The following is a 16,784-nucleotide window of genomic DNA, read 5'->3' as shown; positions in this document are numbered from 1 at the left end:
CAACTAATTTCACTCGATTTAAAATTTTCTTATTTGGTCCAGTTTGGTAACGAAAACCGATTGCCACTCGGTTGTTGGTGTTTGTCCACACAGTTGGTGCAACTATATAGATGCCAAACAAGATAGATTCTCAAGTCCAAAAACACCTTTTAATAAACTCCTTTGTAAAGGACAAATTTGAAGAAGAAAAAAACACATGGTCTCTCTCTCCCTCTCTCTCCACATACCCTTGTCTTCAACTGTGTTAGCCCTTCCTAGAAAAGGAGAGAAGAAGGAAAGTAAAGAAAAAAACGAAGTTAAAATTATACAAGAAATCTATGATTCCCATTTCATATTTCAAACAAATTACAGACAATAGAGGACATTATGAAGGTACCATTACAATTCTAACCTAAAACCTTTCTCATTAGACTACAAAAAGACTAACAACAAACAAACACATCATCCATAGAAAAAAAAAAAGTCTAAATACAACTTCCACTTTTGTCTAAGATTCTCAATCCCCCAAAAAAGATAAATATATTTCCATATATGAGAAAAAATAAAGAAGAAGAGATCACAGGAGAAGAGAAACTGATGAGCAAGGACTACGTCTTTTTACCATTGGGTTTTGGGGACGGATTCTGGTGATGGTGATATGGTGAAGCATGAGAACCATTTGAACTTGTCCTATTCGGTTGCCCATTTCTTGTTATGAACCCTCCTCCATGTGTTCTTATGCCATTTCTTGTGCTATTGGAATTGTTTGCACCAGTTCTTTCCGCTTGCATCGTTTGAAAGGAATAGGAAGAGCTAGCCATGTCCTTGAGGTTCAGAAGAGGCTTCAATTCTTCTACTACTTGGCTCATCAGGGGTCGGGCTTTTGGGTCACGGTTTAGACAGTTGTGGGCTAGTTGAGCCGCTTTTTGTGCACCTTTAACGGAAAAGTGGCCTTCGAGACGAGGATCTATGATACGGTAAAACCGTCTCTTCTCTCCAAGATGAGGCCTTGCCCACTCCACTAGGTTGTGTTCTCCGTTTGGACGACTTTTGTCCATGGATCTTCTTCCAGTTAGCATCTCAAGTAGGACAACCCCGAAACTGTATACGTCACTTCTCGATGTTAGATGTCCTGAAATAGAAAATGAATCCAATTAAGAATGTTGAAGGATGAAAATCACTTATCTGCCTACTTCGCGACCTTCCTATGCTGGACCTTTTGACACTCGTGCATATTATATAGATGGTAACTGCTCTTAGCGTGGAAACAACACAATCTCTTTCCTTGCACGACTAAAGGATAGATCCGATACAGCAAATCAGCTACCATTTATAACTCAAAAATTTGATTTAGGATAGATTCACTTAAGCACAAGTATTAATGAAAGTATAAAAGAGATGTAATGCTCAGAAGGGCACACAAATGTGTAGGCATTATCCTGGAAAAGAGAGTTGGAACAGGCGCATTATGCCACATAGAACCACACACAATAACATTTGAAGTGCTTCCTAAAGGAGAAATAAGGGTGGTATCAATAGGAGAAAACATGGCATGGTAGTGTAAACGTGGTATGAGGTACTATACCTGTCATCACATACTCGGGTGCCGCATAGCCGTAAGTTCCCATAACTCTAGTAGATACATGAGTCTTATCTCCTTCTGGACCATCTTTGGCAAGTCCGAAGTCAGAGAGCTTAGCATTATAATCCTGGAAAGGCCTGTTTTTAGAAAACACGAAAGATATCCAGGGAAGATAGAATGACTCATGGACTCTAGGTTTAGAAGCTCACCGCATCTAACAGAATGTTGGATGTTTTAAAATCACGATATATGACTGGTCTTTCAGCTTCCTCGTGAAGAAAAGCAAGTCCTTTAGCAGCACCAAGTGCAATTTTCAATCTGATGGCCCATGGGAGAGGCAAGGACCCTTCTGTATAAAACATGGTTGTTACCAGAAAACGTTAAATATCAACGTCTAAAAACACAAGGTCATTACTCATTTACTCTGACAAGCAACCTGCAACTAACAAGGTTGCACAGACATTTTCATCCATATATATTTCAAGATAGAGATTTCTTGTGCATAAATTGTGTGTAATATGTAATATAGGCACGGATCGGGGTATTGCTACTCGACACTGCCGCGAGATTTCTTCTGACGATAAAGCTCTGCTAGTTTTTACGACCAAAAATTAGTAGGGTTCTTTTTCTTCACATTATGTGTGAAGAGGACTTAAAACTGTCAAAATTCAAATATAGAAAGTTCTAAAAACAATCAATTCGTAATTAAGCTACCAAAAGAACAATAGTTGGGTTTAAACTTTAAGATATAGATAGTTACGTACTCCTAAAAAGGTGGTTCTCCAAGCTTCCTCGAGGCATAAACTCATATACAAGCAATCTTTTATCATCTTCTATGCAGTAACCAATCAATTTAACCAAATGTGGATGAAGGAGTTCGCCGAGAAAATTAACTTCAGCCTGCCAAACAAGAGACCAACGAACTTATGAAGCGTACAATATGAAATACAAATAACTAGTGGTCTAAATTGCAAACTAAGCAAAATGCACTAGATTTTTTTTTACCAGCCACTCTTTATGACCTTGAAGTCCATCACTATTTAGGGTTTTAACTGCAACTGTAAGACCTGTACCCGGTTTCACTGCAGCAGTTCCATTCTCCTCAATCCAGCCCTTAAAAACACAACCAAACCCACCTTCACCGAGAATACTATCCGGTCTGAAATTTCTTGTTGCTGACTTAAGCTCAATAAATGTGAACTTTCTAAGTTGAGAAGCAATTTTCAGTTCCTTGGATATTTCAGGAGTAGATAGATTACTTTCTTGGTTACTTTCTGCATTACTAGTTGTTGTATGTGAAGATCCAACTGCAGTAACTAGTTGGTCTTTGCTCGTATCATTTGTAGATTTACTTTCGGCTGATTCACGCACAAAACCAAACATCATGACATTATATCATTTTCGCTAATCATTCATATATTGATACATAATAAGCTAATTCTTTACTAGAGTCCATAAATTGAGCGAATATTAATTATGAAACCGTTGCAAGATTATCCGAATAAGATATTCAGTAGACGGCGACTGCGAAAAATCGACTAAATGTCCTAATTTTCAAAAAAATCAAATAGTGTATTACTTCAAATTCACCAAGTATTGATCATCAAAACAAGTTATAAATTTCATGAACACTAAAGGTACTTAAATCAAATGAACGGAAATGAAATACAAATTGGTTATCATGAACAATCAATAAAGCCTTTACCATACAAAAGATCATAATCTTTTGATTCAGGGAAACTGGATAAATGAACTACAATATGATTTAGGGAAATAAGTGATTACCATAATGAGTACTTGCTCCACTTATAGAGCTATTAACCTTGGATTTTGAGGAAAAACAACTACCCATAAACCTAAAATTAATCCAACACCCAGGATCCTCATCTTCTTCTTCTTGAACAACATCTTTCTTTTTCTTCTTTTCCTCTGATTTTCCCACATCCCATGCTTTCACTTGAATAGCATCTGGACCTAATCCCATCTTTGGAACCCTAAAACTACAATCTCTTAATCTCTTATCACAAAATCCCCCACAAATCTTAAATTTCTAAATTCCCCTTCCTGATCTGATTGACAATCTTAAATATGAGAACTACCAAACAAACCACAACCCTTAACTTCTTGACCCATTCTATCAAAGAATTAATTTTTTACACAACAAGTAACAAGTTGCCTGAATCAGAACAAAACCCTCAAACTCAGTATCAAGAACAGTTACAGAAAACCTGAAACCTCTTGAAAAATCAAACCCAGATCATATACAAAGTGGAGTAAAAATCAAAACTTGAAACTTGATTACTTTTCTAAGAAGTTTTCTCGAATACCCAGAATCAATTCAGCGGGTGGGTATTTACAGAACTGAAAATCTAGTCTGAATTATCAGTTTGAAGACTACAAAAAAAAACACAGACCCGGACAAGACGGGCAGATGATGATGGTATTTACCTGCCCGAAAACCCACAAACAAAGCCGATCTCGCAAGTAATTCTCAGAGCCATGAAGGTTACAATAATGGGGAAAAGGGGAAAGTAGAGACAGTAGTAAAGAGAGAGAGAAAACCCAGAGAGAGAAAGTGGTGGTGAGAGAGAAAATAGGAGAGAGATAAAATGAGAGGGTAAAAGAATGGGTAGTTTGGGCAGAGACACAGAGTGGGAAGCACAAAAAACGGGCAGGTCGGTTAAGAGAGAGAAAGAGAGAGTTTTATGGTTTGCCTAACCTTACAAGAGTCGCCTATGGCATGTTTGAGAATCAATTTTCATTTTTTCTTGCCAAAATTTTATTAATTTATTAATTTAATATTAATTTAGATTGTACTTTTTAATATTTAAATATAGAATAAAATAACATTTTCTATTAAAATATTAGATTTATCAGTTTGGGATAAAAAATTAGGGCAGAAAGAGTTGATTCTCTAGATATGTTTACATTATATTCATGTGTTTATATTTGAAGCCATTAAATGAATAGTTAGGTACAAAGTACAAATTAGACCAACTTCCTAGATAAAATAAACAAATAATGGTTAATTACACATTTAATTATTAATTAATAAAAATAATAAAATCTAGCTTTAACAAATTATTGTCCTCTCACTCACCGTTTTTATGAAAAACTACAAATTTAAGATTATGATTCTGGTAACGTAACACGATAGTGAAATCACAAAAAAGGAATAATTCCGACTAACTTAAGTTGATTCTTATGGCTGAGAATAAGAGAAGCAAGATTAAGCACCAAATTCATAGTATTATTATGAGTTAATTCCTATATGGCCCCTTATTTTGTGACCAACTTCCTTTATGGCCTCCTTTTTTTCGTAAATTCAAATATGGCCCCCTTTTTTGATGTAATTGTCCTAAATACCCTTCCTTCAAATCTTCTTTCAAAATTAAAAATAAAAATAAAATTATAATTCCACCTCATTTCCTCTCCACCACACATCTTTCTCCATGTCAACTCCCTCTCTCCACAGCACCTCTCTTTCCAACTCACCTCTCTCTCTCTCTCTCCAACTCACCCCTCTCTCTCTCCAACTCACCTTCATCTTCTCCGGTTGAAGTCGCCGGCACAAACAGACCAGATCTGGTCTGTTCACGGTTCCGGCGAAGGGAAACCCCCTTCGCCGGATTTTTAGAGAGAGAGAGAGATGAGAGAAATTTTTTTTTTTTTTTTGGAAGTCGCCGGCCGGCGATTTCAATCAGAGAAGATGAAGGTGAGTTGGAGAGAGAGAGGGGTGAGTTGGAGAGAGAGAGAGAGAGGGGTGAGTTGGAGAGAGAGAGAGAGGGGTGAGTTGGAGAGAGAGAGAGAGAGGTGAGTTGGGAAGAGAGAGAGGTGAGTTGGGAAGAGAGAGAGGTGAGTTGGGAAGAGAGAGAGGTGAGTTGGAAAGAGAGAGAGGTGAGTTGTAGAGAGAGATGAGGTGGAGAGAGAGATAGGGGTGAGGTGGAAATAACTTTTTTTAAATGTTTTAAATTTAGAATTAAGAAGGGTAGTAATGACATTTACTTGAAAATAGGGGGCTATATTTGAATTTACGAAAAAAATGGGGCCATAAAAAAAGCTGGTCACAAAGTAGGGGGCCATATAGGAATTAACTCTACTATTATTGTCCTTTTCTTAATAAAGTTTTTTTTTTTTCGATAACTTATTTTTACAACTTGCCCAACCACCAATAATCTACTAATTGTGTTGATAGTGGATGAGAGGGTAAAACCCTAACATGCCCTTGCTGCTTGCTATAAAGGGACCATGACTCTTGTACAAAGCAAAGTTAGGTTTTTGATGAACTCATGTATGGGGTATGCAAATTATGCCTTATCTTCATTAGATACCATCCTTTCAAAAGAAGCAAAGAATCTTAAAGGGTTAATTCCGTTTTGGCCCCCGATTTGTGACCAACTGGCCGTTTTAGCCCCCATAAGTGTCCGGCAGTTCGTTTTGGCCCCAAAAAATTCCTAAATGGCCCCAAATGTTTTCCAACCTCCCAATTATACCCCCATGGCATTTCTGTAATTTATTTTTTTTCTTTTTCTTTGTCCACCTCATCTAACAATTGACACATCACTCTGTCCACCTCACCCTTCTTCTCCGGCGAAAGGTTGCCGGCCGGAATAAAAAATTCCGGCCGGCCACCTTTACCAAAATAAATTTTTTTTTTTTTATTTCTCTCTCTTCTTCATCTCCTTCTTTCTCTCTCTTCTTCATCTCCTTCTTTCTTTCTTCTTCTTTCTTTCTTCTTCTTTCTTTACCTCTCTCTCTCTCTAACCCTTCTATTTCTCTCTCTCTAACCCCTCTCTCTCTCTCCCTATAACTCCGGCGAAGGGGCGGAGCCCCTTCGCCGGAGAACCAGACCTTCAAGGTCTGGTTGGAAACCAGACCTTCAAGGTCTGGTTTCAAACCAGACCGAGATCTGGTTTCTACAACCAGATCCCGGTCTGGTTTGAAACCAGATCGGAATCTGGTTTTCAACACCAGATTCCGATCTGGTTTCAAACCAGACCGGGATCTGGTTGTAGAAACCAGATCTCGGTCTGGTTTGAAACCAGACCGAATCTGGTTTCAAACCAGACCTTGAAGGTCTGGTTTCCAACCAGACCTTCAAGGTCTGGTTCTCCGGCGAAGGGGCTCCGCCCCTTCGCCGGAGTTATAGGGAGAGAGAGAGAGGGGTTAGAGAGAGAGAAATAGAAGGGTTAGAGAGAGAGAGAGGTAAAGAAAGAAGAAGAAAGAAAGAAGAAGAAAGAAAGAAGGAGATGAAGAAGAGAGAGAAAGAAGGAGATGAAGAAGAGAGAGAAAGAAGGAGATGAAGAAGAGAGAGAAATTTTTTTTTTTTTTAAAAAGTGGCCGGCCGGAATTTTTTATTCCGGCCGGCAACATCCTGCCGGAGAAGAAGGGTGAGGTGGAGAGGAGGTGGTGTGGTGGAGGAGTGATAAGATGAGGTGGATGATAAAGAAAGGTGTGATGTGGTTTTTTTTTGTTTTTAACCTTTTTCACAAATAATTCTGTTTTGGCCCCCGAGGATAATTTCGTCAAAAATTTAGCCCTTGGGGCCAAAACGAACTGCCGGACACTTATGGGGGCTAAAACGGCCAGTTGGTCACAAATCGGGGGCCAAAACGGAATTAACCCAATCTTAAACATAACTAGATATACTAAGAAAATCATTAGAATAAACTTTAAAAGCATGTCATTCAAGATAGTACAAACTATAGATTAAATCAAAAAAATCAATTTTAATTATCTCACTCTATATTTCTCTCTCTCACTCCTACACATAGTATCCCTAAATACTTCTAGTCTCTAAGAAGTGAATCAGTGGTGACTTAAACATGGAACTTTTGGAAAGACTTGTTCATGAGATTTTCCATGAGCATTAAAGCAATGTGACAATGTATGTTTGTCATGTTTACTAGTGAAATGGAGGTCTACGTCATTCAAAGTAATGTCAGTGCACGGAACTGTTTCACTGCATGCAAATGTTATTGCTTCTTCCTTGGCAGATGTCCCGTAAACATGATTGTATCTGATATTACTAATTTTTACTGCCGATGTCTGAAAAAGAAAAGAAAAAGAAAAGTAAATATTAATTTATTCCTTTTTGTTATTTGGGATCGGAAGAGTATTTGTCTGCTGGCTTTAACTCCTCAATTCTAATATAAATTTCTCTAGATGCATCACCTTTGAATCTGAGCCGAATAGTTGTCCATTCAGACTTTGTCTTATCGACAGTCTTATAGTTGAGATAGTTAAATTTAAGAATTTAGGATCACTTACATGATTTTTGCAACTTAAATGGGCATGAGGATCACAGTAGTATTGATCAATCACAATTGGATTCTTTGTGTTAACACATTTGATCTGTTGAAATAATACATCTCTTACATAACCTTTTCCTCCCTACCAAAAACAAAAATATAAGCCACTCTTAATTGTAAACTTCGAAAAATATATAGAGAATCAACTAAACATAACCAGCTGAAAATATCTTCATCTTTATTCTTTCTAACTGTACGAATTGAGTAAACGAACGAAGAATACCTGCCAAGTCTTTATTCTAACTCCGTTCGTAGTTCCTCTCAATTCAACGTTGTTCACATATACATGTTCCACCGTTTCCCTTTTTTCATTTTTGCCCAAACTTCCAATGCTATCACAAAAAAAATAGAAAGTAAGAATATTAATTACCATATTAAAATTAATTAAGAAAATAATATAAAAACAAAGAAAATCACCTTATTCCATGACCAGGACCACAGTGGATCTTCTCAATATTGATGTGTGATGTATCAGGCCCTATTGAAATACAATCATCACCTGTTTTTTCCAAAAAAATATTAATATACAATTTTATTCACATTGTATATTTAATAATATATATAAGTATATATATTATAAAAGGCTAAATAATTAACTAATTACCGGTTCCGATATGAGATTTTTCGACGAAGACGTTAGAAGATCGGGCGAGATATATACCATCTGTGTTCGGGCTATTATATGGAGCATTTATTTGTACCTTCGAGATATTTACCCGTTTGGACATAAATATCACAAGGTGTTTGTTGGGACTATTTACGAACTTCACATTTGATATATGCACGTTGCTTGAATGTGATATTTTAAATCCCTGCGGTAAAAGAATAAAATAAAAATATTGTAAGACATTTTATTGTTACTCGACAATTTTCAATAACTATGATATCTTGAGAAATTGTCAAGTATCTTACTTCTGGTCTCCTTTTGCAACCCTAGAGAAAATAAAATAAAAATTAGTGGGTCAAAAATTTTATCGATGAGAAGTTCAATTTTTAGATATGCAAATAATGTTTAGTTTATGTCAAACGAAAAAAAAATCATAGACTACAGGCTTTACGTTGTGTCCACAAATATGACCGTCCCACCAATATGATCCTTGGCCATCGATTTTACCCGTGCCAGAGACATAAAGTCCGTCTATATCGGAAAATTTGATCCACTCCTCACATATACTATTTCCGCACCACCACTGATTGATATTTGTTGGTGCAATTATATTTCCTTCGATCTATCAATATAAAACGAAAATTACGTTACTTATGTTCAAGTTGTTAACAACATCAAACATGAAAGAAGAAAAAAAATGTTTTTTGGGTCTGTTTTCTCACCAAAACATGAACTTTATCAGAACGACATGGACCTTCAAAGGTAGAAGGACTCAATAAAAATGTCTTCCCAGAAGGGATATGCATTGTTGGTGAAGAAGATGAAGATTTGCATGTAGCTTCCCATGCCTTTTTAAAGGCCTATAACAACAAAATATAAGGAAAAAAGAATTGTATTCGCGTAATTGTGAACACTAAAAAAACAAACTTAAACATGATTAATGAATTACTTGTGTGTCGTCGACTAATCCGTTCCCAACCGCTCCGTAATGAACCACATCGTAAACGTGATTAGCTAAAGAAAAGGAAAAGAGTAATGTAGATGAAAAGAGGAAAAGAAGGAAGAGTGAATTGTTCATCTTGAATAACTATGAATTGATTTCGTTTACATAAGTTGAATTTATATAAGACTAGGGTTTTTAGGATTTTAAAACAAATAGATTTTTAAGATTTAGGATCTAATTAAGATTTTATAGGATTTTTAAGATTTATAGGATTTTAGACTAAGATTTAGATGAGTGTTTAATGTGTATCTAAAACAAATACTAGTACTAGTTCAGTATAGCCTAATAGTAGAAGTTAAGATAATTAAAACTCTTTTAGTCTCGTTCCTTTTACTATGGGAATCAAATGTTTGTTGGATTCAGGAAAGAGGTTCTATAGATTCTATCTCGAAAACAGTTTTTTTTACTAACCTAAACTCTATAGGATAGACTTCCACACAATTTAAAATGGAGTATAATATAAGATTAGAATTTTGAAGGGGCAGAAACATAATGGATGAAATCTTCAAAAATTGTTTGGTCCCTTGGAAATTTTGAGTACTTGAAGAATTTTGTTAAAAGAATTAGAGTGCCACCATAGGCGCCTCTAATTCTTGCTCCTGACACTCCTGAGCCGTCTGAGGCCCACGGAGGCACGGACAAAGTAGAACGAAGGCATTTGTACTAGTCTGGTTCCGTGCTATTCTAACCCAACACAGATTTAGGTCTAGTTCGAAGGAGCGCTAAGAGTGAAGGCAGGCCAAGAACAATTTGCACGAATAGACCCTCCAATTTTACATCTTACTTATATTTATAATGATGGAGGACAAACATAGTATTTGTTTGTATTTTTCCAAATTAAAGACTGATTAGAAGTATAAATTGACTTGAGACGGTTTAGAATGTTATTTTTTTCCTAATTCCTGATATCTGATTAGCCTAAATGAACTATTTTAGTTGATTCCTAGTCTATTTTTTCCAAAATATTCATATTTAGACGAGTCACATACATTCAGACAATGAGAAAAAAGAGTTTGTGAAAAAAATCCTAACACCAACCAGAGCCCTAAAGTAAATGGGTTATACCCTAAATAAAACTTTCAAAATCAACAAGAGTTGCAGTAGTTTAAACATAAAAGGCCATCACATGCTACAAGTATCATTAAACCGTTCCCATCCACATTCATACTGATTTTTAGGTATGGATCAAAGTCTAAGAATTTAATCCCACTGTTAAATTTACAAAATCTAAGCTTATTTCAGATAAACGTCAAGTGGTGGTGGTGATGGCGGCGTCGGTTATCCTAACTAAGAATGATGCCATCCGAAGAGACTTTAGGTTTCCAGCCATGACAAAGTTCCTGCTATCAAATATTTGCCAGGAAGCTCCCCAGGAGATGGAGCAAGGTATGTGATCTTCTTCCTGTGCATTACAGGGATCGTGTCACAACCAAAACAATTATGAAGGAAAAAAGAGTTTGAGATGATAATAATCGCACAACCACAAATTTAAGAAAGAGGAATTAAGTGGGTGGAGATTGGTGAAAATTATACCTCTGGATGTCGATATCTGTAATATAGATAAAACCAGCAATGTTACTGCAGTCATCAATATGGGGTTGTCAACAATATGAAGAAAGAAGATTTAACGGTTAATGTTAATACTTGTTAGAACAACAATTTACAGATGCACACTGCCCGTTTTATTTACATCTAAGGTTTTGTTTGGTATCCAGAGATTCTTTTCCCCGAACAGGCGAACAATGATATCCTTTTCATGCCTCGGGTACTATTTATACAAGTGCTAGCATATGAACCAATTGCCGTTGGCCCCACAAGAATTTGGCGAATTAGGGTGTGAACCTTTGTTGTTTTAAAGTTTAGACATAGCTACAGATTCTCAAATACTATTTTGCCAAATTATGAGGGGCAGCAAGAATTTGGGATTTTGGTCGACTAATATAGCAATTAATAACACCACTGAGGCATAAAAGAGATGGGAGTATCTGAAAAGGAATTCTTGAATGCCAAACGGAGCCTAATTCACAAATTTGATTGTTCCATGGGTTGGATAGGATTGATTTTGTTTACCTGGAGAGGATTTGGTTTGGTTCTTTGGCATAGGAAACGGCGAGAATTAGATGGAGCAGATCACTGTTGATTTTCACAGACACCAGCCTTGTTGGATCAGCAGTGGGCTCTGCACCAATAGGGAGAGCGGACCGTGGTGCCTGTGGCCCACCTCCAATACGATAGACAAACATATCACCAAAATTTGCAATATTCGAATGTGGAGCGAGTTCATTTGAGAGGCCATAAAAGTATTCCTGAAAGTAATCAATGAGAAAGAAAAGGTCTTGTCATTCCAAGATACATAACATGGAAACACGTACTGCTGAGGTGTAAAACAAACTTCATTCATATAGCTAATGCACGAGATCACATAAACTTTACCAGCGCATGCAGATCTTTTGATTAAAAAATGAAGTATTTTTGTTTGATGGTTGTCTAATTATTATGGTTTAGATTTCTATTGAGGAACGAGGATGCAATTATCTGTCTCTAAAGTACCGTTTCATTAAAACTTGAGGATGGATTGGCAGTTTGGCAGAAAGGTCTAAGGGTACTGGTTTGAGGGCTTTGTTTTGGTTGAGATGCTTTGATGAGCTGGTAGTGAAATCCCCTCATCCCCAACTTCTAGTTTGTTTTTTTATTAATTTAATTACTCTATTCCTGTGAAAAGTAAATAAATTTATTGTCTTTCAAAAATAGAAAAATGTGGAAGGAATCAGTTCTGAACAGGCCACATAGCTAACTGAAATTGGGATTAGTGAGCCACAATCTACTAATGTGTACAATTTTACTATGGCTGTCGGCTAACAGAATAATTCCATCACTAATCCAATATCAAATCGTAGTGTGTGTGTGTGCGTGCGCGCGCATGTGTTGTGTGTGTGTGTGTGTGCGTGCGCATGTGTGTGTGTGTGTGTGTGTGTGCGTGCGCATGTGTGTGTGTGTGTGTGTGTGCGCGCGCCCCTGTGTGTGTGTGCTCTACACAAGAAACAAGAGGAAGGGGAAAGGAAAAGAAAAAAGGGAACAAGAGAATGGTATTTTACCTTTATCCTAAAGTTCCTGGCCTTCTGACGGACCTTTGCATTTCTAGGAACAACGCCACCTGACTTTTGAAGTTTTACCACATCCACATTAGGCCTCTTTTTAAGTACATCCTTAAGCATGCTGCAAAGCTTATCCTGCGAGTTTCCATGGAATCATGGATGAATACCAATATTAGCATTTTGTCAAGGTAGCCTCATGGAGAACCTCTCCTTTCCCAGAAACTGATAAATAGAGTTTAGGAACTTAAAGTAACCGGAAATACGCTGCACTAAATGGGTAAAATAAAACTATACATATGATATTAGCTGCATATGAAAAGCAACAAACTCAAAGCAAATCCCGCGCAACTCGCAAGAACTAAGAAGAGAGAGCCTTTTAGGGGCATGGGATTTACAGGTATTACAGGAATGACTAGATTCTTGCTCAAATGTGCAATTATAAGTCGAGAGAGATACAGACACAGGGTTTACAAACTCAAACAGGCCTTTCACCTTACTACAAGATATGAGGTCAAATAACTTAATTGGCTGATCTAAACATCATTGAAGTTGGAAGAGTTAAAATTGGTGAGACAAAATTTAAATTGTCGCTTATGATCAGTTTCATCCAGCTGACTATAATCTCCATATCTGGATTTTCAACTTCGCGCGTGCTATTTTGGATATGTACGCACTTTGTCTCTATATTTTCTTTTTTGAAAAAGAACTTTCTGTCTCAATATTCAGTTTGTAATTGGCAATTGCCGCCTGAAAAATCTCGATTGTGACTTACCTGACCAATAACCAAAACAACATTCGCACGGAAAGTTTCAATAGCATGAAGAAGCAACTGCAATAAAAATATAAAGCAATTAAAAGTGAGAAAATAAATGCAATAAGTATCTGTGAAGCAAATAATATTTATACCTCATACCCAAGACCCTCAATCCATCCCATCGTATTGATAACCATTCCTGCTGCACGGGATTCGGCATTTCCAGCAAACTGCATCTCTAAGGTTTGAGCAAGCTCCTTCATAAGGGTTTTATACAGATCTGCATTGACACTATTGAAACCAAAATCCAGATACATGAAGAAAATACATCGCAAAATGGGAAACAGATGCCTTTAGATTATGCATTGAGTAAGAAACAGGCATTATTTCTGATACTTAATATATGAAACGAAAGAGTGAATCATGCGAAGTTTCATCATTAAATTGGCTTGCGGATGCAAATTTGTTACCTTGGAGTTGTGTACCCGTAATAGTGAACAAGTGACATTTCAAGAGGAACTCCTTCCACTGGGTTGATTGGCATTTCAATAGGAGTTGCAGCAATACATCCAGGAACAGTTATAGATCCTTGACCAATATCCAAATCAACAAAGGTAGGTTTCCAACCCTTTTTAGCTGCCCAGCTAAGAAGCATCGTCGACAAGCTACTCTTTCCAGAATCTGTGGGTCCTATAACAATCACCCTTGGACCCTGAAAAACTAAAGGTATATCATAAGTCATAACTTGAGATTAAAAATAAATCACCAGAATCGTAATCGCCCGAGGCATGAATATCTAAGATTACGAAGGTGATGCTAAATAAAAACCATGAGTTCATAACACATAACTCGAGAAGTAGTATCCCCTGACTATATATTTATATATCCATCGGCAATTGTAAATTATTTTTTTGAAAACTTTGAATTAATGTAAAGGGAAAAGAAAGAAAGGGACTATACAAGGCGACAAGGGGGAGCGTACACGATTACGTGATTACATACTCATATGCCCCCCCCCCCCCCAATTCGACACAAAGTCTAAGTACGAGTACGCCCTAGCCCAACCCAAGGACCTACTCCAATGGATAAGAACCCCCAAATCCCAATACATCCTCCTCCCCCACCTTGAAGGCACGGGGGGTGTCCTTAAAGACGTCATTGTTCCTAGCCTTCCAAATACTCCAGCATACAGCAAATGGGACCAAAGACCAGAGGCTTCGCTTTGATTTTTTCATAGGAATCTTCTTCCACTGAGCTAAGAGCTGGACGAGAGATCCGGGAAGGCACCAGCTGACCCCTACCGACCCAATAAAGAACTTCCAAAGGTTATCAGCCTCCGAGCAATGAATAAACAAGTGGGACACTGATTCTTCCTCCTGATTGCACCTTCCGCATCTATTAGGCATACTCCAACCTCTCCTTTTTAGATTATCCACCGTAGGCAACTTTCCTAAAGCTGCTGCCCAGACCATAAAGCTCACCCTAGGAGGGATGCTGCTGGACCAAAGGGATCTGAAATCAAACATATCATCAGACTGGGCTGGGATGAGGTTGAGCCTAGAATAACAGCTCCCAACTGAAAGCTTATCCTCTCCATCCTTAGCCCAAACCCTCACATCCTCCTTACCCTCAGTTGGCACATAATGATCCAACGATCTCAGTAGGTCTGCATAAATTGGGATCTCCCAATCATTCAAGCTCCTTCTCGTACGACTATCCCATGAGCCTAAGGATCTGTTGAAATGGCTTTTGACCGAGTCCTGCTGTGAGACTGAGACAAAGTAGATAGCTGGGTATCTCTCCTTGAGAGAAATATGGGAGCACCAGACATCCTCCCAAAAGCTAATACTCTCCCCATCACCCATCGGCAATTGTAAATAGTTACATGACATCTATGATCCTAGCACCTAGACCCTCATTTACATGTTTTGTATGACGGTTCAAGCAAGCTGGTCTCAGTCTGCATAATTCCAGTCTTTCGAGAGTGGCCATTGCTTCCCCTAATATCACTTTGACACTTCCTTTCTAGCTATAGATCTCCAAAAGGCTTAACCCGTTCTGATATCTAAAGATTGAATACTTCCCACTGCGTTGGAGTTGATACGGAGACAAAAACCGGTAAAATAATATTGTTTTTCTAATTTACCAGAAAATAGTCAAAATATAGATGAAGTAATAGTACCTCAGAAGAACCAGGTTCTTTCGAGGATGATGCCTTAGCACAACTCCGTCGCCCTTCCAACACAGCATGAACATTTACATAACTTATCATAGGCGTCTAAATATGAAGTGTTTAAAAACAAGTTATTAGGTATACATGCAAATAAAAAACAAATTACACAACAAAAACAATAAGGAATAAAAGAAAGACCATAAGTACCTCATCTGCAGTATAATCAGTTTCAGTATTTCCGTCCATTTCAATTGTGGCACCATACCAAGTGAAGACCTGATCACGAAAATGGACTCAAGTCAGCAGAGAAAAGGGAGTCAGGTCCATCCAAATTCCAAAGTGACATTTCTGAAATCCTCGTCGACATTAACAGCGGAAGTACTAGTTATCTCCTCGGAAATCTATTGATATCCTTATAGATCACGAGAAGATAGGTCTGTCGTGGAATTAGGTTAGGGGTAAGCCATTAGAAACCATGGAATTAGCAAGTATGACAACCTAATCAAATCCTGCCAATCAATTGCTCAAGCAGACACAAACTTTCTATGCCCTAGACATGAAAATGGGGTGTGTGCAGGAAGAGTGATACCCAAGATCTAAAACCATATTCAAATACTAAATGGACCAACAATAACTCTTTAACTGAAATACAAGAAACCCTAGATTGAAAAAGATCAGGTCATAATTGAAATTCACAATCCAAAAAAACGAAAAAGAATGTCAAATTCCAGATTTTGGAGAGAGAAATATGAAATGCTTACAGCAAATTTGAGTCGAGGAGGGAAAGTGAGCCAAGTTCCAGGAGGAAGTTCAGAACCAAAAATCTCAGCAGTACCGGTGAAAATTCGAAGTTTGAGTGGAGTTTCAGATCCGACTTCGATCCTCAACTCGCTTTCTTTGTCGAGTATCACTTGCCTTACCGACGACGACGACGACGAGGTATTATTCATCGATGATGCCGTACCTGGAACGGGGAGATACGCCATTTCAGTCTTCTTCCTCAGTTCTCTCCTCCAATTTCTTCGTTTTTTTCCCTCCTTTTTCAAAAACCCAGCGCCAAAAAATTAACACTTTTTCGAGAGAAATATCTGGAGGACGGGGTGGGAGAAAGAAAACCAAATCGAATATTTGTTGGTGCCCTAAAGTAAGGGGTTGTGATTTTTCTGTGAGTCAGTCCATTCTCACACTGAGTCCAACCAATCAAAATAACTTGTTGGATCGTATTCCTTCTTTCCATGAAATTCCCCAGCTTTGCCACAGCCACGAGCCCCACAATCAGA

The 16,784-nt window shown here is 37.7% G+C and overlaps 3 protein-coding genes across 4 annotated transcripts; all 3 read right to left on the bottom strand.

Annotated features, from left to right (window-relative positions):
• Positions 1–302: 302 nt before the first annotated feature.
• LOC147563122 (serine/threonine-protein kinase PBL34-like) lies at positions 303–4,321 on the bottom strand. 2 transcript variants are annotated; one of them, XM_086635080.1, is made up of 6 exons: positions 3,347–4,321; positions 2,567–2,919; positions 2,326–2,461; positions 1,771–1,910; positions 1,565–1,688; positions 303–1,111 (listed from the first exon to the last, which is right to left on the bottom strand). In XM_086635080.1, the coding sequence occupies exons 1-6, from the start codon at positions 3,543–3,545 to the stop codon at positions 588–590; spliced, it is 1,476 nt and encodes a 491-aa protein (XP_086491206.1). In that variant the 5' UTR covers positions 3,546–4,321; the 3' UTR covers positions 303–587. The 2 variants fall into 2 exon arrangements, with proteins under 2 accessions (XP_086491206.1, XP_086491215.1); XM_086635089.1 differs by having other exon boundaries at positions 1,771–1,907.
• Positions 4,322–7,205: 2,884 nt separating this feature from the next.
• LOC147563121 (Pectin lyase-like superfamily protein) lies at positions 7,206–9,600 on the bottom strand. Its single transcript, XM_086635110.1, has 9 exons — positions 9,429–9,600; positions 9,202–9,339; positions 8,931–9,101; positions 8,785–8,805; positions 8,477–8,684; positions 8,290–8,371; positions 8,096–8,204; positions 7,832–7,954; positions 7,206–7,609 (listed from the first exon to the last, which is right to left on the bottom strand). The coding sequence occupies exons 1-9, from the start codon at positions 9,555–9,557 to the stop codon at positions 7,370–7,372; spliced, it is 1,221 nt and encodes a 406-aa protein (XP_086491236.1). The 5' UTR covers positions 9,558–9,600; the 3' UTR covers positions 7,206–7,369.
• Positions 9,601–10,528: 928 nt separating this feature from the next.
• LOC147563120 (protein CLP1 homolog) lies at positions 10,529–16,775 on the bottom strand. The gene is made up of 10 exons (XM_086635099.1): positions 16,266–16,775; positions 15,712–15,780; positions 15,514–15,609; positions 13,802–14,043; positions 13,484–13,622; positions 13,350–13,406; positions 12,578–12,712; positions 11,553–11,788; positions 11,016–11,060; positions 10,529–10,884 (listed from the first exon to the last, which is right to left on the bottom strand). Exons 1-10 carry the CDS (start codon positions 16,488–16,490, stop codon positions 10,797–10,799), a joined length of 1,332 nt encoding a protein of 443 aa, XP_086491225.1. The 5' UTR covers positions 16,491–16,775; the 3' UTR covers positions 10,529–10,796.
• Positions 16,776–16,784: the final 9 nt, after the last annotated feature.

Source organism: Eschscholzia californica, unplaced genomic scaffold (genome assembly GCF_041429995.1).
Source record: "Eschscholzia californica isolate CP2 unplaced genomic scaffold, dmEscCali1.0.p SCAF_1, whole genome shotgun sequence".
In the NCBI taxonomy this organism is placed as follows: Eukaryota; Viridiplantae; Streptophyta; class Magnoliopsida; order Ranunculales; family Papaveraceae; genus Eschscholzia; species Eschscholzia californica.
This window is presented reverse-complemented; position numbering and strand designations above follow the sequence as displayed.

Bases quoted from the DNA above. Each gene is read 5' to 3' on its own strand.
- LOC147563122 (XM_086635080.1), bottom strand. From the start codon at position 3,545: ATGGGATTAGGTCCAGATGCTATTCAAGTGAAAGCATGGGATGTGGGA. The intron at 2,920-3,346 runs GTAATCACTTAT...TGCGTGAATCAG, and splicing joins TGGAGCAAGTACTCATTATG to CCGAAAGTAAATCTACAAAT. The intron at 2,462-2,566 runs GTAAAAAAAAAT...CTTGTTTGGCAG, and splicing joins AAGGTCATAAAGAGTGGCTG to GCTGAAGTTAATTTTCTCGG.
- LOC147563120 (XM_086635099.1), bottom strand. From the start codon at position 16,490: ATGGCGTATCTCCCCGTTCCAGGTACGGCATCATCGATGAATAATACC. The intron at 13,623-13,801 runs GTAACAAATTTG...TGGTTTCAATAG, and splicing joins TACGGGTACACAACTCCAAG to TGTCAATGCAGATCTGTATA. The intron at 11,789-12,577 runs GTAAAATACCAT...GATTACTTTCAG, and splicing joins CCAGGAACTTTAGGATAAAG to GAATACTTTTATGGCCTCTC.
- LOC147563121 (XM_086635110.1), bottom strand. From the start codon at position 9,557: ATGAACAATTCACTCTTCCTTCTTTTCCTCTTTTCATCTACATTACTC. The intron at 8,372-8,476 runs GTAATTAGTTAA...TGGAAAAAACAG, and splicing joins AAAATCTCATATCGGAACCG to GTGATGATTGTATTTCAATA. The intron at 7,955-8,095 runs GTATTCTTCGTT...TGTTTTTGGTAG, and splicing joins TTAGAATAAAGACTTGGCAG to GGAGGAAAAGGTTATGTAAG.